We start from the raw sequence: 26066 nt of genomic DNA on the forward strand, positions 1-26066 counted from the left end.
TATGCCACAAAAGAGAGATATATTTTGGTATCAAAGTGATGCGTTGTGGAGTTGAGCAATAAAAATGTTGAGTTTGCAATAGGAAAATGCTGTTTGGAAACTTATGGTCAAATGTAGTAGATTTTCGAATAGTTTCGTTATATTTCTAGTACATTTTGTCATAAAATTAATAATGTCAACGCTCCATTTCATAGGGAACCAACTTTACAGCTACGAAATTTCATGGATATTTTACCACAGAGTGAAGTTATATCACCTGAAAATAGAGCGCAAATAATAAAGTTCGACACTTGGAGCACATATAGAAAATTTATCATTTCAGAAACTGCATCTGTTATCGACTATAATGACAAAAATAAACAAATAAACCTGCAGTAAATACGGTCTTATAAAGTGAAACGTACGCTAAAACGAATGAAGTAATAGATTTCGTATCAAAAGCCGTAGACAATGCTTTAAACAAAGGAAGTAGCAGATTCGCCAAATGGTCTCTTCAACGACTTATGTGTTTTATTTCTGCGCCCTCAAGGGTAGGATCTTTAAGATGAAATAAGGTACTGGCATTTGATAATTCCTATTTAGTGAATACCAGACATCGATCATAATGTCCGCAGCTGGGCTTGAACTAGCAACCTCGTCCAGCACCTATCCAACTCGACCAACGAGACCAGCAAAAATGAAGTCATTTCAGATGTTTCTGTGCCACATTTAACGTTAACGTTGATAATTCCTCTTCAAGCCCGAACTGGCGACATGGAAAATGACAAGTGCGCCCTTTGTATTTTAAATTCAATTTCCTATATTGGCGCCTTTTTAAAGCGTTTCTTTTCCTCACTTCGAGCGTCTTTTACTACATTCCACAAGATCGCTTTTTAGTAGCCAGTCCGGCCCTGTTTCTCTTAAGTATACCAAGCTGAAGTTTTAGTCTACGCAATGTTTCATGCTTTATTGACAAAACAGCAGAAAATTAAACTGTGGGACAGGAGAGACAAGCGCCTAGGCCACGGTTGGCTTTGTTTATCTACTCTAATGTATGTGTCGCTCGCTTTCAGCTCGTGGAGTGGCTGGTGTACGAGGTCATTTATATCAAACTGAAATTGTTTGCGCTAATCTTGAAGTCAAATTCGGATTTTATAAAACAAATGCACTCATCGTCAAGCAAAGAATAACTGAAATTACTGGCATGATGAATACTCAAAATAGAATTTAATCTGCTTAAGTTGCATATTCAAATTCGACATTTATTCAGAGACTGATTCCAAATAAAGCATTTCTGAATGCTTCTATTCGCTTAATATCGATCAATTCCTAACCGCACTACACGATTTCGAATGGAATTGTTGGTTTACCTATTCATAAGCATGGTTTTTTTTTCGACAGAAAAGTAATTAAAAATGCTTTGAAGTCAACAAAAATCAATTCAATAGCTGGCATTCCGTGAATAAAACATCTGAAGACTTATATTACTTTCTGTGAACTTACACAGGTATATATCGCGACCATTGTATAATGTTCTATTTATTTAACGGGGTGTCTTCATTTCTGCTATACATAGTCCAGAAGTTCAGGGTACTGGGTACGTTTATAAATTACGAAACCTGAAATCTCAGTGTGCTTGAACAAGCTATCAGTGGAATAAAATTCTCTCCGTAAGATGAAGAGTGAACAAATCTGTCTTTTTAACCTTGAACAATTTTATCAAAATTATGGTTTCAATACTCCCAGTTTTGATATATTTCCGCGGAATGTTTAAAAATCGTGATAAAAAAGTCTGTTCATAGGGCCTGTGACTGTAGAATTGTTTTGACCAAACAAACATTTTGTTCGTGGCGCCACGTTTCCACCTTATTTACCCTTTCACAGACGGGTGAGTGGTATGAACGTATTGTCTTTGTTTAAAGTCTCTAAAGTCAAGCAAAACTGCAAACCTTGTTGATTGGTATTGACAAGTAAAATCCAAGTTTGTTTTTGTCTTGGTACAAAATTGGTCATTTCCCGCAACCCGCAGTATCATTATCGAATCTGTTACTTCGTTTGATCAAAGTTTTTGCGACAAATTGAAACGAAATCTTTTACTTCATTAGTTTTAAGACATTCATTTTACTGTAAAATATTGCAACATCGTTTATTTTAGCCGTCGGTGTTGACAACAGATGATAGAATTTGAAGTGAAATTATAAGAGAAATCGAATCAATGAAATGAAATCTGAAATAAAATTTTGGTGCCACGACTGGGACCCGAACCCAGAATCTCCAACTTGCCGGAGTGTTGCTCTAACTAACAGATTACATAACCGTCGGCACAAATAGCTTGATTGTACGCGGCTCCATAATAGTAACCCCCGGTGTGTCGGTAATTCAAAATTGTCAAAGTCGATTCACATTCCAGACGCGACGAAATGGGAATGTAATTTCAATCTTTTGATTTTGTGAATGGCATAAGTCGAACAAAGGGATGTGTGTGTGTGTATACTTTGAACACATTTGAGAGCATCATTCGCAATATTCAAATGAGTAAGCAAAAACAACATCACCCTCATCTCGTCATCGTGATAAGAAAAGTTTTGCAACCTTGAATGGAATTGGTTCTCGTTTAGCTAAACGTAACAAACATTTCTAATAGAAAGAAGATGCGAGGGCAATGTTTTTCCTGAACGGTTCATTTTTCATTGTATCCACAATACCAAATAAATGAGCACGGCTAATTTACTCTTGACCACATCCATGCCATACAATATTGCGTTGGTATTTCTTACGCATAAAATTTATATTTTTTTCCTAATAGTCTTCGGTCGGCACTTACTTAACTGCTAACTGGTGTGTATACAAAAAAAAACGAGTTTTCGTTGGAAAAATTGAGAAAGAAAAAAATATTTTTAATTTTCTTTTCAAAACACTCGCACACAACATCCGTTTGTATACAAATTTTTTCTTCTGACAATTGATCTCTTTAGCTATTGAGATTTTCATTATCAGTTCGACGCATGCGTCTTCAATTGAGTGAAAAATGTTCCGTGTGGTGGAAGACGGTTTGTGTGTGGATACACACAGCAGACAAAAAAAAAAGAATCTGAAAATGGAAAATTATGTTCGGGATGTCAATTAGATAGACGGGTGTGTACGCGCAATGCAATACAATTATTTTTGTGTGTTGGCATAATAAAATGTTGAGTATAGTTGAGTCCTCCGCACACTTCACATAGATGTGGGAGAGTAATAAAAACAGTAAAAAAAAGCCCCGCAATGATTGATAAAAACAATAAAAAAAGCAAAACAATTTTATTCACAATCTCATGCCAGAGATACGTTCGTTTTTCACGGTACACGGTGTCAGTGTTGTGCCATTTTTTTTTTCTCTTCTCTTTGAATCCTAAAGTTACAGAGTCTGTATAAAACGTACACCAGTATTTTCGGTCGAAAGTATGCGAGACAAATCGATGACTTTTTGCATTTTATAAACATTTTTCGTGAAAAATGTATTCGGTTTCCCCACGCAATTATCAATTTCACTTTTTTTTATATTTGTATAAATCGACTTCTCTTTGGTTTGTTGAGACAGAAGAAGTTATTTTAAACGGAGATGTTGTATCACAACTGTTTTGAGCACGTGTGAATTCCCACTCGGGGAAAAAACCATAAGAAAAATAAAATGAAAAAAAAAACGAGAAACGTTTTTACAGATGGAAAGCAATTAATTTAAGTGGCCGAAAAGCGGCGGATTCATAATTTTGTTAGCACAGCGACCAGTCCGATTATAATTGCTTGAAATAAAAATTTATTTATTTTATGGATCCATTTCATTTTACCATATTGGTTTCGTTTAATTGAATATTTGCACATAAAATATTCATGAGACTTTTGTGTCTATAACGGTTAAATTTCGTTTGGCAGAATATTGAATTTTTTCAAGGATTAATTTATCGATGAATATCGAGGGATTCTTCTGAAAAGCAGAAGACCGAAATCGGACGCATTTTCTATCGGAATTTTTTATATGAAATTTCATGCAATTACCTTTCTAATGACACCCCACACGACCATGTACGTTTCGTGTACCTCGACAAATTTCTGTAAGAAAAGTGTAAGTTTTCAGTCTTATTTCGGTTGAAAACTTCAACTGTACATATCTCAGTGTGGGTGAATTTTAAATAGAAAATGCGTCCGATTTCGGTCTTCTGCTTTTCAAAAGAATCCCTCTGAAACGATTTTTTTTGTCTTTTAAAATATTTACTGAATGTCCCGGTAATAGATTTATTTCAATTTTTTCGATTTAACAAATTAAAACAGATCCTTTTTTTATATCCTTGAGATTCAATTCTTATTATCGGATTTTCACAAGCGGTGAATAATCATAAATTTTGCAAAGGTACAGTGACTGACATTTTAAAACCAGCCAATTTAGAAAATGTCAGTTTTTCGGTATTGTTTTCGTTTACCAATGTTTAACATGTCAAACAGTAATTAATATACCCCTAATACAAACGAATTGGTTGGAAATGCATTTAGAACTGATTTCATAAACAGGCATTCACTCATTTCAAAACAAACACTTTGACGAGAAATGAAATGACAACAATCGATATACGTGTTGACGTGGCTGCCCCCTGTCATTTGACATTTGACGTCCTAACATTTGACGTTTTAAACATTTCCCAGGGTTAAAACCATTTAAAAACAATGATAAACTAAAATTCCGTAAGAGGCTGGTCTCAGAATGTTAAGACTGTAAGCTACTCCATTTTTTGTCAAAACAAAAGAAAAGTACAACCAAAGATACCATGACATTAGTCAAAACTGCCATTCGTGTACTAGAGTGATCTGGCACCTGAACTGATGTGATAAATCCTCTTTATGTCAATATCATCTAGAACTCTTAGAATTCAAAATAGTTCCTAATTTCCGATAAACGAGAATTCTGAGTGAATCCTCGGTTCAAAGATCTGATCATCAGAATATAGATACAAATTCTTTAAAATTGTCTTAAGGCCAGGTGGCTACGTGGCTACAGACCTTTCGATCTATTGTTATTTCAGAGAAAAAGATAAAACGAGAATTTTCTGGAATTTAATTCCCCTAAATTAGGTTCTATATAAGATGACTAGAGGGATTCTTTTGAAAATCCACCTATCAAAATCGGACCCACTTCGTCTGGGATGGATATATGCATGGTTTGAAAGGTCTTTGCCAGTAGACCTCAAAACAGGCCTCACACAGTCTCGAGCCACACCTGGTTGCTGGTAGAAGATCTCCGAAGTTGGAAAAATATTGTTTTTTATCCGAATTTTTTGGCCGTTCTAAGACAATGAATCCACTTTACCGAAATCAGTTGCTTTCACACTAGTTTAAGCACCAGCCTACCTCCTTTGTTTTAAATCTTAGAATCCACGAATGCAACCTGGTGTCGAGTTACATAGCAGTAGAATTTGATATTGTTCTGCATTTGGGGTAGCCAGATTTCGACACCAGTCCGCCTCTGAAAAGTTCGTTTTAATAGATTTTAAAAGACAAAGGACCACGACATAATTTAGCAAACATTTGTTTCTGTGTCACGCTTTCGTTATCCAAGTAAGTTCTTGCAAAGAGAAACCCTTTTCAGTCATCGAAGCCTGATTAAAGCAATTAATTTACAAACCCGATATGACCATACCATTTCGAATGAAAGCATACGTTACCGTTGATTTCTATGATTCTATAAATGCAATGCATTAACGAAATCGTACAACTTCCAAGCACTTAAATTTTGGATGAAAATGAACTGCACAACGCGAATTGTTGAAAATTCCGACAAACTTGAAAAATTCAATTCATGTCCTTCAGTTAAACTTTCCTATTATGCTGAAGGAAATTGAAATTCTTTCTATGCATTTCAAATACTTGAATTGAAAACTTGCAGTGGATTTGTTATGGAAAATTTCTGTAAAATTTGCATTATGACAAGCTCTGTCGAATTTGTCGACAGAAGCATGTAAATACTTTTCGTCACATTTAATCAACCTGCAATTCATGCTGGATGTGCAAACATTTAAATTCCATGGAATTGATCTCGATAATATGTCAGAAATTTATTGTTTGTTTGGGCATTGTCTGCATATTGTTAAACGAAAACTGTGTCTGGTACCGTGAGATGCTTTGCATTTAATAATGCTGTTTAAAAATACCACATCTCATCAGGCTATGGCGACAGTGGCAATGAAATGACGAACCTCTATAGGTCATACCCTTTTACATGTACAAGTCTAGTGAATCACAAATGAAATGAAAGTAAACTTTCATATCATTTCATCAGCAGATCGGCTAACACATATTGTCAGCTTTAACCTTTCAGAAACAGCTAAGAAAGTGTCCTCTTATAATAGCGAAACGTACTGTTAAATCAAAGAAGTAACAGATTTTGTATCGAACACCAGGCTATACTGTAAACAATAGAAGTAACAGATTCGATAATTATATGGTAATATGCTTGCTGTTTCTGAAAGGCTAAACTGGCTAATTGTTAATTAAACAAATAAAGTCTTAAGTATGATTCCAGATTCCTCCATATGTTCAACTTCAACTTATTGCATTGACATGGTTCAACATTCATAAACTATACCATCTAAGGTGTCTTTCGCTTCCACAACAAAACTATTACGTTTTTTCATATGGAAGAAAATCTTTTACTTCATTTGCTTTGACATACATTATACTATGTGTATACGACCGCTTTATCCAAAATGCTTATTATTGGCTTTGTTGTTGATACCAAATGACATGGCCGATTCAGCAATAATTGTTGAGGGTGGTAAACGGTGGTAAAGATACCTCTAACACTAAATCTTGTATCTCAAGTAATGTCAACCTTGGCATTATATCCCGACCATAACAATAAATGAACACATGAACAGTTCCACGGTCAACGTCGTTGAAGTGTGGTGGTGACCATATATTGCAAGGAACGTACCCTTCGACCACACCAATTTACCGTCCTAAAACATTTTTATTTACTTTAAAACAACCGATAAAAATTGTTTTCTTTTTTTAATAAAAAGGCGAACCATTAATTGCATGATGATAGGCACTTCCAGTCATAAATAACAGGTTGACATATTTTAAAATAAATTCGAATCAAACTCTAGAACCCGTGATGTCAATCTCGAATTGCGAATCTAAATAAATGAAAAACGCTTTGCAATATTTCTGACTGACAAAATTAAAGGCGTTGAGAGCGCAGTGCATAGCGGAAATAAATAAATTTAAAAAATTAAAAAAATAATTTCTCCCGATACATAAACTCATTGTTAATGTGGTTAATGATGGCATTACCGTCATAATAATGACAACAATTGGTTCGAAAAATGCCAAACAATATGTTAACATCAATGTCGCATTCGTCACCGTCATCATCATCATCTCCATTCATAATAGATTTGGACAAATTCATAGCGAATCATCAATAAATGACTTGACGTAGAGATAGCCGCACCCTATACCGCCAGGTGATTAATTAATGTGCATTAATTAAACTGTTTTCCCTTTTAGCCATTTTTTTTTGTTTGTTTCGTTATTCAGAAGGGAAGCAGAGAGAACCAACAAAAAAAAAACATTTTTTTTTTGGTTTTAATAAATTTATCGTTTTAATGGATGTTGTTGTAACACATAATATTTAGAATGAACGATATAATAATTGGTCATGTTCAATGTTAATATTTTCCCGTTAAATAATAAATTTTTGTAGAGCTCGCATATTCAATGGTGGATGGCGCTTTCAGGCTAATTCTGTTCATTCTCTATTCTTTATTTAAACATGGGACATTAAAGGGTAATGATAGGGTAAGCTTCAAATACCGATTCCGAACCGAGTTGTTGAATATTGCTGACCAGCACGGAATTTTGTTTTGGCCAACAACAAAAACAACCTCTATATTATTTGCTGCTTATGGTGCTCTGTTCATACATATTACGTACCGTTATGTGACAATATAAATAGTTTATTTACCGTTTTTGTATACATTTTAACTCTTGATTAATGCATGGCATCGATTTTTGTGATAGTCAAGAGCCAACGGTCCTAACAGTAGCGCTATATATGATTATGTATAGCACAGATGTGTCTATTACATTAACATCAACAACAAAAACACAGCAGGAAAAAAAACGATTGAGCGGATATAAAGCTTATGTTAGCTTATCGCCAATGTTGCTAATGAAAATACTTGTGGATCCGTTGGATCCGTTTAAAAAAATAGTTTTTTTTACGTCGTGTTAGGCCTATTTTTAAGGGATTTTTTTTGGTTGACTTTTGTTGTGCTTTTGAGATATATTTTAAAATCGGGTCTCTGACGTCTCTGTTGACGAGGGGTTAAAAATGATTTTTATACGTTTCCTTTGTACAGGTGCCGGTGTTCTTTGTTGAATGCCCTTGTTAAATTTAGTGGCATAATATGAGTTTCCCTACTGGTTCAATGTTTTAGCAAATTTTAAGTATAATAAACCATAACCACAGTGGAACCGTTGTACAATATTGTTGATCCACCTATTTTCCCATAGCAATGGAGTTCTTAATTGAAACGATCTGCAAACTGTGAAGCAAGAAATAAGGTTAACACTAGGTCCTAGGTGATATCCTCTAAATAAACCTTGTGCCTTGATAAACAAACTTGATTGTTCTAATTGAACAAACGGCAATAAACAGTAAACAATAAACAGTAAAATTATCTTATATCTTATTGACTTCGCCTCACATCACCCAAATTCACGCGTAAACATGACTTTCAGATATAGTTTGATGGTGTTCCTCCAGTTCACTTCTCCCTTCTCCTTTTCGCCTAGTAACAGTCTTTTACTTTACTAGGGTGGTAATGTTGCCTTTCTCTCACTAGGGGAAACCCTTTTCTTTAAAGTAAAACACCATACACGGGCAATAATTTGATATCTCGTATCACGATGAGTACAGGCTTTAACATTTCAAATGTCTCACTGTCATTTTTTTTCAAAGAATGGCATTGTGAATTCGCAATGACACAATGAAATTCTCAGAAAAACTTGACAGTGAGACATTTGAAATGTCAAAGACTGTAAAAGTATCAGAGGGCTTCAGCCTGAGGTAATTTTACTCATCGTGACACATTGTCATACCATCGTCATTACTTCACTGGTGAAATAATCAACTATTACATAAGGGGCCATTCAAATAGTGCGCACGCACTTAAGGGGGGAGGGGGGGGGTCTGAAATTGGAACTTTTTATATGGAAAATCGCGTGCGAAACGGGGGGGGGGAGAAAAAATGACCGCACACTGCGTGCGCACTTTATGAATGGCCCCTAACGAGGTATAAAAAGACGAAAAGTATAGTTTGCGTGTGAATATTGTTGATCCGAGGCGTAGCTGAGGACAATAAACTGAGGGCGTGGGACATGCAAAAATTATTTGCCAAATCTGATGGAACAGAACAGTTTTGACGTAAACCTAAAATGACGAAGCCTGATACAAATCAGGTCAGGTTGAACGTAAAATCTTATATTTGGGCTCCACTAGAGAACAACGTAATTAATTCATGCAAAGTGTGGTATTCGGATTTCTTCACTTACAATTTAATGGAAACATTTCGATGTCTTTCTACGTTGAAACCATACACCTCATACGTGCTAGATCTTCTACTTCATTTGTTCTTACATACAAAACACTTGTAGTCGTAATTCTTGCAGTTACTTAATAGAAAGTGACCTCTGTGTACAGCGAAAACTTTGGAAGGTCGAATTATATTAAACATTACACGTAGTCTTCTGCAAGAGAAACATTGTTTTTGCTTTGTAAAGTTAAAAAAAAAATAAATGGACACAGGCGAACTCATAAATTCGATTAGGTATACGCTTAGCTTCGCACATAACTGTCAGATCCACGAAGCTCTCTTTTTTCCATAAATTTTTACTTTAATAATTCGTGCTCTCAAACATTAATTAAGTAATTAAGCTCGAAGTCGAGCAGGTGTGTGATGCTTTTTTTCTGTTATTTTCAAATTATTTTCCGAATAACTACACTATGCCACACACAAGAGAAGAACAACGTGTATTTATTACCTTCCGTTTGTTTTAAGCTAATTGCAGTAATTTTTCAAAAGAATTAGGTAGTTTAGAGTTACACGAAGGAATTCCGTTCTCTTCCTATTTTTTTTTTAAATTGATGGGAAAGGCTTTCTTTCAATTTATAAGATTGGATTACCTAATAAGGTGGAAAATGATGCAATTTCGAAGAAATTTATTTCCTTATTTCGTTCTTATTCGAAGAATGAAGCTATTTATACACAAATGTGGTTCACGGCCGACGTCTGCAATGCTGGATTACATTTTTAATTTGATGAATTTATCCCAGTTACACTCTGGAATGAAGTTTCATTTAGATAATTACACGGTGTAAAACAGCAACATGTTGGACGGTCTATTAACAGGTGTCTTGTGATTGCAGAAAATTTTATAATCACTTGTCATGTTGAATACTCCCGACAATGGTCTTGGTGATTAAATTTCATTTGCAAATGTATGCTCGCTCTTTAACAAATCGTTTGCTTGAAAGCCAGTTAAACCATAATTTTAGCTTCTCGTACACAAAGTCCATTAGGTCTGAACAAGTTTCTGTCAAGTTGATTTCGCCAGCATACAATTACTTGTGTTGAATGTCATTACTGAATTCAACATTGCAATTGAGTGAAAATTCTAGATGTAAAATCATTAAACTTAGGGTTATTACTGCTCAGACTGTGTATGCAGTATTTACGGGAAAGCTTTCAAGTTTATGGATCATTCTTGATCAAATGGAATAGAGCGTGTGTCGGGTGTCTTATGTTTTTATGCAAAATATGTCGGTGGCGACCTTCCGCGAACTTCGAGTTTTTGCGACTTGCGACAGATTGTAAACAAAATCTAGTACTTCATTTCAACATTAATTTTACCATAAAATAACACAAATAAGCCGAGCCGTTGTCGTTGCCAAGTCGTTGTCGACAACAAATGATATATAGGATTGTAAAAAATACTATTTCAGTCTTTCGCACAAAATATCTTCTAATTTTGTGAAGTTTTAAACAAACTTTTGTTCAGCTTATCGTATTTCAAATGTCTTCCATTCTATATAAAACGTAACCGTCCAATCCTATTACAGTTCTCGAGTTAGTCAAGTACAACACTATTAGCTGAAACACAATAAAATTACGGAGAAAAATTTCTTGAGATAATAATCCTTTAAAGAAACGGTCTGATGTTGTTGCAGCGCAGACATCAATGTGAGAAATATTATAAAAACAGTGATAGTAAACGCTATATTATATGGAAATGTGTATGCTTATTCGCACACTATGATAGTAAATACTGACTGGAGATAATAATTTGAAAATGGTTTATGGTTTTTCTTTCTTTATCTTGTCAAGTCAAAGCATTTTCTTCGAGGTTCTTGATTAATGTAAAATATTTCCACTCACAGAAAAACCAGATATATTCGTACCCAGGCCCGGACTGACCATATGGACTAATCGGATAAATCCCGAAAGTATTTTTTTTTACTTAAAAATCCTATATCATCTTCCAAGTAGAATTTTCGCCCTCCTGCAAGTAGAACGCCCGACGTGCTTTTATGGTACCTTGTCCGGGCCTGTGAATAGAAACGAAATTTGAATGGAAAAACTTTTGAAAAATGTTTATTGAATAAAAAGAAGCTGTCTGCTGTTTTGTAGCAAAAAAAAGGCAAAATTAATCATCAGGTCAGGTTTCATTCAGCGTGTTACTCGAAACATTTTTCAATCACCGTACAACCGTATGTTACCGTCAATTTTTACTCTCAATTTCTTAAAGCATAGAAGAAGCGTTCACGAAAATTTAATAAAGTTAAATTCGGAAAATGCCTTATCAGTCAGTCGCTCATAAAAACCGAAATGCCGACAACACAACGAATATTACATTTTGTTATTTGTATGTTTACCAAACAGTTTTAAACATCCAAAAGATATAATAAAGCGAAATTCTGATACAATCTTAAATATGAATATCGTTCCAAATTCTTGTCTACACTGGGAGCCAAAAATTTATGTAAATTTACTCAGTGTCATATTTCACATTGAAACAAATAAATCATCCCTTTAAACGACACAAAGCCAGGAACAAGTACTTCCAAACACATTATATGTATGTGTATAAGTATATGCTGCCTATCTTAGTCGCTATTACACAAGCTACGTATTTATTTCGATATTTACTTCCATATCTTCAAGTGAAATATGCACATAATTCATAATAAGATATACGAGAGAGTATGTATGAATATGATCGCTGAATGTTTTGAAAGTTTTGTGTGCAATGTCTCAAGTAACATATGGTTCCATGATAACAATAATTCAGCTATTCCTCTAATGCCTTAATAATAACAATGCATCCGCTCTTCATCTTTGCTGAGAATTACGTCGTCTTACGATGTCTTCATCTGAATGTAGAAAAATTTCTATTTGCAATTTGCACACCGTGTATAGGGTAACAGCACCAGTTACGTGCTCCAGAAAAAAAGTGAAGAAGGAGTTGAAGTAGAAGGAATTGATGATAATGATATTCAGGAGAAAAAAACAAGTAGAAGAAGAAGAGGGTGGTAAGCAGAAGGAGAAGGTGCGACAGAAGAGGAAGGTACGACAGAAGAAGAAGGTGCAACAGAAGGAGAAGGTGCAACAGTAGAAGTAGTAGATTGGCATTTCTGAATAGAAAATTTTTCGGTTTTGCGCAACTATTCCTCACCACAATACGGAAATTCTTACAGAAATAGACTAGTAACCGCTGCCGTTACCCTATACACATGTAAACATACATTTATCCTAGTCGCTTACGTTTCGTCCACAAGGAAAACTACTGGGACAACATTTTGTGTCTGTGCAGAGTGTGTGTATTGTATGAAAAAACCAAACAATTTTGATAAATTAATAGGGAAAACCACGGCATAATTAAGTTGTGCTTGAATTTAATTTACTTTGTTTATTCTGCTATAATCATGTTAACACAGCGAACAGTTTTAGAGTTTAAAATTTTCGAAAACTGTGTGTGTGTATGCGGTAGTGGTAATGTTTTTAAATGCAAACCCAAACCGAAGGTTTTACATTTTTATGTGTACAACAAAAAATGGTTTATAGTTTCACGATGAGTCCAGCCACAAAAATCTGCTTAACTGAGAGAACTTATATTCATGAATGGTCGACGGGTTCGTTTTTAATAATTCATTGAAATGTTGATTAGCTTTTCCGGATTAGAATCTACCCTTTTATCGTTACCAGTCGTAGCTTTTTCAGCATGATTCAGTAATTTATGCACATCTGGGTTCATAAATGGAATAGTAGTTACGCATCTACATCATCTGATATTTGTCAGCCAGGTGAACAAGCGTGCATCATGTATTTTATGTTATTGCGCAGTGATATAGCAATCGCATAACTTATTAAAAGCAAACGTAGGACACATAAAACTTCCTAACAGTCTAAATAAATATTTTTAGGCCGACTAATTGGAACACTGAGGACTGAGGCATACAAGCAAATTCACTGTAAAGGTTGAACTTTCATATGCGTTTGCTTCAGCTGATCGCTTTGATGTTTTCATACCTGTGTAATCGTACATCTCCCTCTACACGTACGATTGAATGAGAAAGCGCAGTTATTCACACTGACATGAGAAAACAGAGCAAACGAACAGCTGAAGCCGAAACTAAAAATTGCAACCTAAATGTTGACTCTCACTGTATAATCATACCAGAAGTAGGTAATTGAATGGTTGTGTTACAATTGTTGTAACGAAATTGTGATAACGACCGAAACCTGAACTCCGCGTACAATTTTATCCATTCAGGTCACAAATCCATGAATGTTCCTAATAGCAATAATTGACTGGTTTCTGTTTGTTTCTGTTTTCAATAACTGAAATAGCATTTTGAATCATTTCCACCGGGAATTATATGCATTCATTATACATATTAAAATATGATAATTTTGCATAATATATTTACCCGCCAGTGATGCAATATATGCAAACGAGCTATTGATTGGGAAGTTGGCTTTAAGCTATAATACCTACAGTAAACAATATCGAATTTCATTTAATGCAAACGGTTTTTGTTTCTTTTCAGCGACTTTTTTTTAGTTGTTGCTTTTTTGCTACATTTTGTTTTTGTAAAATAGAAATCGATTTGTCGATAGAACGATTGTTCACAAAGGATTTGGGATCTGGGCTTATTTTACTTCTGGCAACAGTTTGATTATGAGGGATTCTTTTGAAAAACAGCCTACCGAAATCGGACGCATTTTCCAGTGGAATTTTTTATATGTGCCTAGAAAGGACTTCGACCCTAGAAGCCAAAACCACTTTCAAAAAAATTCTTCGAAGCTTGAGTGGCTGGTGAAAGGTGATCAAAAACCGAAAACTTGCACTTTTCTTACCAAAATTTCTCCGGGTACACGAGCCTTACAGGGTCGTGTGGGGTGTCATTAGAAAGGTAATCACTTGTACTATTGAGCCGAATAGAGACTCATTGATTTTAAAATTCATCGACACTGAAATATGTGCAGTTGAAGTTTACAACCGAAAACTTGCACTTTTCTTACCAATATTTCTCCAGTTACACGAGTCGTACATGGTGGTGTGGGGTATCATTTGAAAGGTAATTTTATGTGCTTTTAGGCCAAATAGGGTCTTATGGGGGTTTGAAAGCATCTACGATGAAATATGAGAAGTTGAAATGTTTAAGTGCCCATATTTTATCGCATATGCATCCAAACCCAATAAGACCCTATTTGGCCCAAAAGCACATAAAATTACCTTTCAAATGATACCCCACACCACCATGTACGGCTCGTGTAACTGGAGAAATATTGGTAAGAAAAGTGCAAGTTTTCGGTTGAAAACTTCAACTGCACATATTTCAGTGTGGATTAATTTTAAAATCAATGAGTCTCTATTCGGCTCAATAGTACAAGTGATTACCTTTCTAATGTCACCCCACACGACCCTTTACGGCTCGTGTACCTGGAGAAATGTTGGTAAGAAAAGTGCAAATTTTCGGCTTTCGATCACCTTTCACCAGCCATAAAAGCTTCGAAGAATTTTTTTGAAAGTGGTTTTGGCTTCTAGGGTCGAAGTCCTTTCTAGGTACCTATAAAAAGTTCCACTAGAAAACACGCCCGATTTCGGTAGGCTGTTTTTCAAAAGAATCCCTCTATGCATCTGTTACTTCTTCTGAAGAACCAATTCTCAAAAGCTTTTACTTCATTCATTGCACATAATTTTCTCTAAAAGATCAAGTCAGCCAAAGCTCTTCGCTTATTCTTGTCATCAATGTCGTTAACCACAGTGTTGAGCCAAGCACGAGAACACAATTTTCAAGAGGGGTCTGCTTGACGCAGTAGTCACAAGAGTAAAAATAAACCTGAGGATTGAATTAAATATGTTCAATGCTGCTGGTGGGGATATTAGTTTTTAGTACATCAATACATATCGTCTGGAACAAAACCATCAGCTACTCAAATTAAATTTATAGTTTTAATTGATTGGGAATCGATGATCAGCTGTTACTCAGCTGCAAAACTAATTTCTTTGTATGACTGGACCAGCTGAAACAAATTCAAGTCTAAATTTCACTGTCGTTACCTGTAATCGATCTCGATATATTTTAACAATCAAGGATTTCATAGTTTACTCATCTCTTACTACTTAAAAAAGGACATGTATACTGTCTGTGAGCATTAGAAATTTTAAAATGCTAACAAATACTGTAATTTTTCAGTGCAATAAGTATAGTTCATGGTCCGTTAAATCAGTTTCCCTGTTCTTTGCCTTTTCTTTCCATTTTTCCGAATGACTACAGACGGTTTACAGGCGAGGTATTCTATTGTACTAAGATAACATTCAAGAGTTTTTCACGTAAAGCAACAACAAACAAACGAGGACACCAGTATCAAAGAAATAATTCGAATAGTCCCTCTTTACACATGTTTCCAGTACGTACTTCAAGGAATTAAATTACATTCCAACCATATATAAATACGTGCCAGTTATTCCTTTAAACGACTGAAAATATATCGTCTCGTAAACCTAATGATTCGAGAATTTTCATAAATTTTTATGAATCTCTATGTGTGTACCAGAAAAACACGATCAATTGAACATTATAATATCCAGCACTCCGATACCCAGTTCGTCCCATTGCACTTCAATTCAATAATGATTATAAAGAATGAAAATTTAGTACGTACGAACGAAAATATGTGACTGGGTTTGTTCACACGTTGGGTGTCGTAACGAACTATAAAGGTAAATGCGTTTCGAGAAATATTTTACGGAAATTCCTCGAACATATAAATAAAATTTTACAAGCAATTGATTTTAGTGGAAAACTATTTAGTAAGATATTCGCTTGAACGTGATTCAAACGTTGGAAGCTTACCCATTTCATGAGAATTTGATGAGTGGAGGCAATGAGCAATTTTACGTTATGACTCAACGTACTATAGTTTGACGTGTTCAGTTCAATGAATCATATTCTCACGTTGTACGACAGGCAAAGCAGTTTGAATAGTGACTGATTGCGAGAAATTTCTTGATAAGATTAGAGAAAGTGAAAACCTAATATTTTCCGGCATATAAGTTATAATGCGAGAGCCAAGAAACAGTCAGTTTCCATTAGAACTGCAAAGGATGTCGGGTGATTTGGGTACCCTTGATATTATATGAAGTCCGAGCTGACATCCTTTTCGAGTGCATAGTTTCAGTTTAAGGTCATTCTTAATCATTTCTGAACCAAACTGTATTAGTAGCAACGATAAGGAATTGAATTGAATCTTTGAAATGTAGAAATACAGGATGGATCGAAATTTCAGTGTGTTTCCGAAGTGATAACAAATTTTTACAGTGGCCCATTACTTCTTTTAACACCGTCTTTGAAACGACAGATTTATCGCGATGTTAAATCTGTTACTCACTTTGTTCATAGTATCGTTTCTAATGTTCGAATTAAAATCTTGTACTTCATTCATTTTAACATACATCTTACAGTACGAGGACACGTTAACCGGAGCTCATAACTTTGTTCTGTTCTTGCTGTCGATAACATATGACTATAGATTTCATCAGTTATCGTGGATTTTTAGACCCGTACGAAGTACTGGGGTCTTATAGGTTTACGCATACGTTTGTAACACGTCGAATTGGACTCCCTGAGTAAGGGGAAACCTATTGTGGTTGTCTAGAGATGCCAAATCCGGGAAAAAAAAATGTCCGTCTGTCTGTCCGTCTGTCCGTCTGTCTGTCTGCACGATAACTTTAGTAAAACGCATCCGATTTTGAAAATTCTTTTTTTCCCGTTTGGTAATGTCAAAAGACAGGCTAAGTTCGAAGATGAGTGATTTTGGATCGACCCCTCCCGAGCTGTGGCCCAATAAGTGCTTTACGGTTTTTCGAAGATATCTCCGGACATTTAAACGTTAAACTTGTAAGTGATACGTCAAATAAAAGGTATTTACAATACCGATCGACAAAAAAAAAGTTTATGGAAATCGGATGACCGACTCGTGAGTTAGACCCCTTGGTGTGGAACAGGCACAGGGCGGCAAGCAGTTTTTGCTTGTAGGTCGGCCACATTTGAACATATTTCGTCTGTTTTAGCTTTATTAGATAGGTATTGACCGTACCAATCAGGGAATTTTTTTTTTATGAAATTGTGTTCTCCGGAGCGTGAGCTAGGTCTCTTGGAGTGAGCTCTTATCTGGCTACTCGGAAGTACAGTGAACGTGGTGTATTTTGACAATATCTCGAGTAAATTTTGACCGAATTTCATGAATTTTTTTTTGTTTGAAAGGTATTAACGAATGTAAAGCGTCGGTACTATTTCCGGTCTCCTAACAAAATGGCTGCCGGCGGCCATATTGGATTTTAGTAAAACGATATAAAGTGGGAAAAATGATACTTAGAGAGTTTCTGTTAACATGGAAATAATGTGTTAAGTGTGAGGGTTTCAGGGATTCCATATATGGACATCTATATATACCTATATACAGCTATATTGAGCTATATACAGGCATATAGAGCTATATAATAGCATATTCCTCTGTGAAATGTTTATTTACAGTGAAATATAGGTAAATATAGCGGTATATAGCTGTTTAAATAGGAATTTATGAAATTTGACTTCGTACGGGGCTGTCTATATTGCCTCCGGCAATTTAATTGTATATGATAACAAGGCAAAGAGTGGATAATGTAAGTGATTTAAAAGGAAGAATAGTTTTTCAGCAGAGAAGAAAATAGGTGTTTCGTACGGGTCGGCGTTAGCTATGTTTTCTGGTTGAAGTTATATGACTAACCGAGGTCGTAATCTTAGCTTTGAAACTATGTTTTCTGAAGTTAGAGGTATTTTACAAAACAGAATGCAAAATGTGTCCCTTGAAATGGAAACAATGGCTTATAGTTCAGCGATAAAAAAACGTAACTCGAATGAATTACGGGATCCCCTTCGCTCTGCATTGCTGCATTTTCCGCCCTTTGTGAACATTTCGTAAAGACACATTTTCTGACGTAAGTCAATAACTTCTTAGAAGCTACAGTTGACGAAAAAAACCGGTAATTACGCTACCTTAGAATGGAGTTACGATTTCTCAAGAGTTATGACCCTTTGATTCTCTTTGAATCATCGCGATGTAATGCTCATCCGAACCGCACAAATCACAGTCTGATACTGTAGAAGTAATTTAGAATAATGATTAAAATAATTAAGACAAAACCAGTTCCATTTCTTTTGTCTTCACTTTATGAGTTCATTACTATACATTCTCGTTGGATCATTTTGGCTTGACTGAATTGAACGAGAAAAAATTCCACATTTTATACAAAAGAACTTGTTCTCGAAAACTCCGTTTTTAATTTGGTTGGAAGTTGATAATTTATGGCTTTAATTCGCAATAATTCTTTTAAAATTGCATTTTATGTTGGAAGTTTATCAACTCTACCTCTGCGCTAAGATGAAAGTCTTATAAAACTTTTGGTTTTTTTTTGTTGTTGTGAGCGACAGTTACAAAGGAGAATGTTTTCTTTATTAACAAAAGTTTGAGATGTTTCAAAGGGAAATTGGGAGCGATTTAACTTCCATATTGCCTCAGGAATCTTTTCTCTTTGTGTTCAATTAAAATTATTTGAAAAAAAATATTGATGAGTGTGGTAGGTGAATTGAATTCTTGTAAACGATTTACTTGAGAACAAAATTTAAGTTTTGCGTAATGGGGGCATTTTTCAACAAAGAAAGGACCATCTCGGTAATTTAAACGACCTGCAGAGAGTGTCAGCTGGGGAAAGTTTAAAATAATAGATTACATTAGATGCTGCGGAAGTAATTCATTACATAAGATAACTTGTGATAAAAGCATACTCACAAGTGTGTTTTTGTAACGAGTTTTGCTGACTGATTTTCTCGACAAGTGAAGAGGTTCCGAAGCTAGTTGCTCAAAAAAAATCACTTGTGAGTTTGCGAGTATCACAAAGTAGTTTCCGAATTAAGGAATTACGGAGCAGCATCCAATGTATCCTGGTTTATTTCCAGTCCCATGCGAAAGTTGAATATCATAAAAGAACTCATGTAAAATGAACCGAAATTGTTCTTCATGTAATTGATCATTTTCGCTGAGGGTAAACTGCTATGTAATGGTCAGCTTCGCATGGGACAGGCAATATAAAATAATTCTTTTGTTCGGCTTTGAGGGCAATGCAGACTTGTCGAATTTTCTTGTGTTAAACCCTCAGATCTCGCTATCACTACTCTCAGTTATCACTGTTTAGGCATCATAACATCATAAAATGCTTCGTGACATAACAAAACAACATGAAGTAATCGTTGAAAATAATCAAATCTACGGAAAAAAACATTGTTCCTTATGATCCTGATGGACCATACCCCAACCCCTTCTAACATCATTTACTGTTTCTATTATCATCACTACTTGAATCTTGAATCCGAAAATATTTTGCAAATTTACAATTTACGTATTCAAGGCATTCACTTTTAAGCATATACGTTCTTATCATAACCTCTATTGTAATAATTCCATTCGCATAACGAATTCGGGTATTCCACTAATTGCTGATGGCATTTACCCTGAATCGTTCGGTTCAATTAATTTGTTTGTTGATTCGAAATGTAAGTAAAACATGACTCTTTAATTCAGTCAATATTTGTTCCAACAAAGGCATAATAATTCATTAACGGGCGTGTTTGTAATGCAAATTTAATTATGAGAAAATCACAACTATAAACCGCTGAAACTATGGGAACAAGATCGTCACAGTGTACACACAAAAGCATTAACCGTCTTTTGAAGCATGGGCGGTAAACAACATCAATACGATTTGCCATTGTTTCTCTTTAGTATTAATAATTGCGATTAAACAAAGGGCATACGGCTTCGGGTTATTAGTGCCCATAAATCCAGATTGAGTACAATAATTTTCCGACAAAAGGATTTTTGCTACTAACTCGCGACTGTCGTCATCAATTTTCTGAAGACTTTACTAGTTCATGGCGTTGGGTCGTATAATAATAATCATTATAACGCCCTCCTCGCTGTATATTGTTTCCATGGCCTAAATAACTACAGCAAACATTAAACGTTCTTTGCGGATGATGAAAATGTCCGAACCGCAAATAAAAATTGAGATTTTCTCTATACAATTTTGGCCACTGCCAAGGCGAAATAACACCATCGAAATGCAGAACCAAATCTGATATTATCCTAACGATTGAAATGTGGTGAAAGTGGCGATGTGTTAATATAAACACCCATCGGAAAGAGCAGCATATACACACAATACAACACACAATATACACACAAAATGAAGAACAATAAATAAATGGGAATTTCCCGAAAAGCCGCCCCAGTTCAACAAATAAAATACAAAGCCACATAATTAGTCCTTTAACAAATTATGCCTATTGGCACATGGTACACAAAACGGGGACTCGATGAAAGAGCAAGTATATAATATTCCAGCATACGTTATAATCGCATGTTTATTTTGATTATTTTTATTCGTATCCCGAAGCCTGAAATTTTCCATATTAATTTTGTACAATTACCAACACCCAAGAACAAAAGAATTATGCTTAACTTGCTTCACTACATATAATGAACCGCTTTTGCTCTTGTGCTTTTCAACACAGATAGAAAAAAACGTACATCACTTTAATTAAGATGCATGATGTTGCTTGGAGACAGAATGAAGAAACAACCAACTTTAGTGTTAAAAAAAACCCTTAAACCCCCACCCACCCACACACACGATATGTTGAATATATTTTATTTCACAGCAGAGCTTTCTCGGAGCATCCATTTATAAAGCGAATAAATTTTTACAAAAATAGCAAGAAAAGTCAAGAAATTTCTTAACAGAAAATTCTATATTATTATGTCAGAGTTACATTGCGAGCGTTACTAATTAAATTTTTCATCTTTCTCCTCTTCTCTGCAATTTTAGCTCCGTAAACCTGTATCCACATTGTCGATTCCCGGCTCGATGAAAACACCTTGTGCTGGCAATCGAGAAACATTGTCGAACGCATGCAACGAAGAAGCCGGTATCGCACTCGTAGGAGTACACTCGGAATATCCCAGGTGAGATTAGGAATATTTTGAATGGTTTTTTTTCTGCTTCAATTTGCATTGGATAGTTCTTAATAAACTGACCATGTTAGAATTAGTCGTAACCATATGAGCTATACATATGGTTTCGATTTGATATTCATTGTTGAGACGTCTTTTACTTTTTTATCATTCAATGTAATATGAATAGAGTTTTCCAGTGAATACTTTCGAGAATTTGTAATTCGGAAAAATTTCCAAAAATTATGGAAACTCGAAATGAGAAATTTAAAGGAACTTCAAGAGTTTTATTTCTCAGATTGTGACCCTCATTCGCTCTATTTGGCAACACAGATATGCAGACTCACCACAACAACCTATGTGGTGCCCTTAGACCTTAGACCTGAGAATTTCCAAGTTGGAACCGTTTGGGGATCAATTCTTTAAAAGTTTAATTTAGCACTTAACCTGCAGTATAACCTATAATACCTAGTATTGAATCTAGTACTTCGTTTGATTTACATTTTTCTGTAGATAGATTTCGAATCTATTACCTCAATCATTTTTTTGTGCTAGGAGTCAGAGATTGTCGTCTATTACTGCACTAGTTATCGATAACAGATGATAGCCGAAACGTAGGTTCGAAACGAACTTGTTAAACGTCTAAATGTTAGCCAAAAAATTAACCAAAAACGTAAGAAATATCTAGTGTCTACAAAGAAGTATTAGGAACATCAGGATTCGACATTATTAGCGGAAGTTACTCCATCAAGGTCGAAAAAATAATTTCATCAAGGAGCACTGAATTTAGGCCTTATACTGATTACAGTTCTAAATGATATTAGGTGCCATTCACATTTTGCGCCCGCTGTAGAAATTTTGTATACTACTACTACCGACGATACGAACGGTGGTGGAATAAAGATACCAAATCTTGTAAAAATCGCGAATGTTTACTTTCTCGTTTCTTTAGCATTGCTAGAATGACCCCTTATATTAATGAGTAAAGAGAAGGCTACAGCGTTTCGCTCTCTAATCCACAATCTTATTGTAGTTAGTGTGACTAATTTTAACCAAACTTATTTGTTCAAAAATTGGGAAAACACCAAACTTACAAACGATAGTATTTTTCGATACGAGCGACGAAAAGTTGAATTCTTTAGGACTAGTCGTAAGCGTATCCTAACGAGGCGACGCTTTAGGATAATTTATCATGCGGCCGTAAAATTAACGTTTAAGGACGCTGAATGTCTACTGCGGCCGATATGAGCAGTCCGTAAAAATTGAACTTTCCTATCGTCGAAATATTATCGCACCAAAAATAATGGCTCAGAAATTAATTAAAACACAAACGTTGATTCTCTTAATTTTTACGGTACTTCTACGTCATTGTGACAGTTGTCGTAGAAAATGTTGTAATAGTAGATTACGTCCCTGCTTCCAAATTGCTATTTTGACGAGTGGGAGAGTTGCATCCCGACCCGAAGGGGATGTGCAATCCAAATATGCCTTGACCCAATACTGAGTTTCAGTATGCGTTGGATTTTCACGTATAGAAAGTTTACTTTAAATAACTTCGTCATTATATTCGGACGTTGCCAATAAATTTTCCTATTCAGTTTCCAACCTCTGTGTCCATTACCTAGCCGAAAATCAGTGAAGCCAACAAAAACGCCTAATGAAACTACTATGTAACCCGTTTCTATGCGCAAAAGCGAGATCGAAATGGGTGGAGGGTAAACACTTGGAGCGCTGGAATGCGTACGAGGGAGGCGCTCACACGAAGCGATTCTTCCCGAGGCCGAACGCTAGATGGGCTAAAGATTTGCTCAGCATGGACCGGAAATGCATAAGGAGAGTGGTTGGTGCAATTACTGGACACTGCGGGCTGAATCGGCACCTCAATAAGCTAAGGCTCTCGGCGACTCCTTGGTGCTCCTGCGGATTAGAAGAAGAAACGGGCATACACGTCATCTGTGAATGTCCTAAATTTCTTCAACTAAGACGCAGGCTCCTTGGAGATTACGTCGTACAACCCTCCGAAGTTGTCGCCCTGGGACCTGCCACTTTGGACAGATTCCTGGCGGCGACCGGAAGGTTGTCTTGATTTAAATGATGACTGGGAAGGAAACAAAGGATCACAAGATCTGTGTTTCAAGATCACCTAGGTAAACCACCCTGATAAAAAAAAAAAACCCGTTTCAAAAGGGGTCTTCCAATTCTATTTGTTCCAATCGAAAAGGAAAAATTTCGCCTGCATATTAAGTCTCACCTGGGCGGCAGGGTTCTGTATATGGAGCGAAAGTTGTCTGGGTTCTACTTTTAAGCGAAACACGTCTTTGTAGATCTTGCACCCAACAACCGAAAAACAAGTCGGCGCCTCTGCAATTGTCATATGGGGAAAATAGTCAATAACTTCAATAACTTTCCATAATCCTTGAACAGAAATGTAGAAGAGGGGAAGTATAGTGATGAAATGTCTGTGCAAGAAACCCTAGAACTAGTACCCCAAATTGTACCTATGCATCATTTATTGATGCAGAAAAAAAATTAAAGATTCGTATTAGGACAGACATGAACATTCCAGGTCATATCTCAGACTCCTGAACATGGATAATGGCCGGCGCGGCGGGTTGAAATCAGAAGTACTTTAATGTAGATTTCGAATTACAAAAAGATTTATGAAAAATGGGTTGGAAGTGGCCAGGTAACATGGCTTCAAAGTTGTTGAATTTTTCGGGACACTTTTCGGTGGAACGTGGAACCCTAACATACCGACTTTTAGCCGGCTCCTTTTAAAAAAAGTTCTTCCATGAAATATCGGTAATAAGCTTTCCAGAAGAGTCGAAATTTTTCCAAAAGCAATACAACAATTTTCTACAATTTTTCAAAAAATTTTTGATGTTCATACATGGATTTTCCGGCTGGAAAAACACTTTTCCATTTTCCGGTAAAAAAGTTTGTTCCACAACTTTTCATTGCAAACAACATGAAACAAAGAAAATCTTAGAGAAGTGAAGACGTACGGTATTACCTGCACTATTACTATTCCAAGTCATACGAATGCATCGTAATGGTAAAGTTAGTACTGAGGTAACGCAAGTGGGAAATTAATTTTGAAATTGTTGGCTGTTTTAATTCCTCCCGGCAAACAAACTCGGATAATTATTCCACTGATCGTAAAATATTTTATAGCGGGCAAATGAATGGATGTCTATTGAATAAATCCCAGAAGAATTCATTAAAATTGCACATAAAAACCGCTTTAATTGCAGTCTGACTTCAATCATTTGAATCATATGACAGCGAATTCAAAGTTTATGGAAAACATCCCATGTCTATTTGTCCATCTTACCGTACACTAAATGACTTATCCAGCGGGAAATCAGGCTAATTAAAATGGATGGGTTAATAATTTATGCAGAGAATTGATTTTTATCTAATTTCAAAGTCAATCAAAATATTTAAATTACCGTTACCATCGACGATAATGAAAGGGAAAAATGCCAGTGTACGCCACATATATGTTGAACAATGTACTTACATTAACGAGGTTTATATAGGTGAATGAGAATGAAAATGGAACTTTTACAGGCGAACAAAACAAAAAAGAAGAAGAAATATTCAAACCATACATCCGATGGGACCGATCACAGTGGAATGTTTAACTTGAATTGAAACACAGACTCATAAAATCCAGCACAAAAGGCTACCATTATGTGTATACATGCACCGCACAATGTTAAGTTAACCACATTTTAGAATAACTTATTCGAATGTGGTTATGGTGCGATACTGTAGATTTTTGTACATAAAGAATTCGGATTTTTTTTGTTCACTGTACATATGCATTGGATCGTGTGGCAGTGTGTGGTTTACTTTCCTGAAATAAAAAAGAAATGTTTCTGGTTAGCATTAGAGGAACCCCTAAAGGACATCAATAAGCTACAGCATTTAGTTTTAACCATCGTCGTCGTGTATGGGGTACATTAAATAATGTAAAACGATTCAGAAAGAAAAGTTTTACGACTTTTTCGACGGCAGTCCGCATCAGGAACACCGAACACTCATGAAAAATTCAAGAATGTTGGTATATACATATAATAACCTCCGTCTGTTGGTTTTGATACATTTTTATGTTTATGTTGGGCTGGTAGAGCGAATAAATAACATTTCAGTTATTATTGGGTGGATATTATAACTTTTCGGCCATCTAAATTAAAAAGGAAAGACCACGCGCCGCATGTTTATTGATTTAATCGAGGGGCTGAGTAGAATCGATAGAATGTGAAAGTAATGTCGATTAAACTTAACCTGTCTCATACGGCTATTTATCTAGTATCGATAACGACGACAAAAATAATAACAAGCTCTGGGTAGTGTGGTCCTTTATATGGTAAAATGCATGTTAATAAAACTGAAGTACAAGATTTGAAATCAACCGCTTAAAAATAC

At 35.5% G+C, this 26066-nt stretch overlaps 1 protein-coding gene and 1 long non-coding RNA gene across 9 annotated transcripts in view; both read left to right on the top strand.

Moving 5' to 3' along the window:
- LOC119076402 (small conductance calcium-activated potassium channel protein) overlaps nt 1–26066 on the top strand; it is a 202916-nt gene that overhangs the window by 98476 nt on the left and 78374 nt on the right. For 6 of the 8 annotated variants that reach the window (XM_037183121.1, XM_037183129.1, XM_037183120.1 and 3 more), the window contains one exon: nt 21508–21644. In XM_037183121.1, coding sequence (XP_037039016.1) covers nt 21508–21644 — 137 coding nt within the window. Of the gene's footprint in view, nt 1–7106; nt 7476–20784; nt 21008–21507; nt 21645–26066 lie in introns of those variants that run through there. The other 2 variants (XM_037183126.1, XM_037183125.1) reach the window with 2 other exon arrangements.
- Nucleotides 389–19381, top strand: LOC119076416. Its single transcript, XR_005087619.1, has 3 exons — nt 389–400; nt 3383–3387; nt 19349–19381. It is a non-coding gene; the product is annotated as an uncharacterized LOC119076416 (long non-coding RNA).

This window comes from Bradysia coprophila, unplaced genomic scaffold, assembly GCF_014529535.1.
Source record: "Bradysia coprophila strain Holo2 unplaced genomic scaffold, BU_Bcop_v1 contig_232, whole genome shotgun sequence".
In the NCBI taxonomy this organism is placed as follows: domain Eukaryota; kingdom Metazoa; phylum Arthropoda; class Insecta; order Diptera; family Sciaridae; genus Bradysia; species Bradysia coprophila.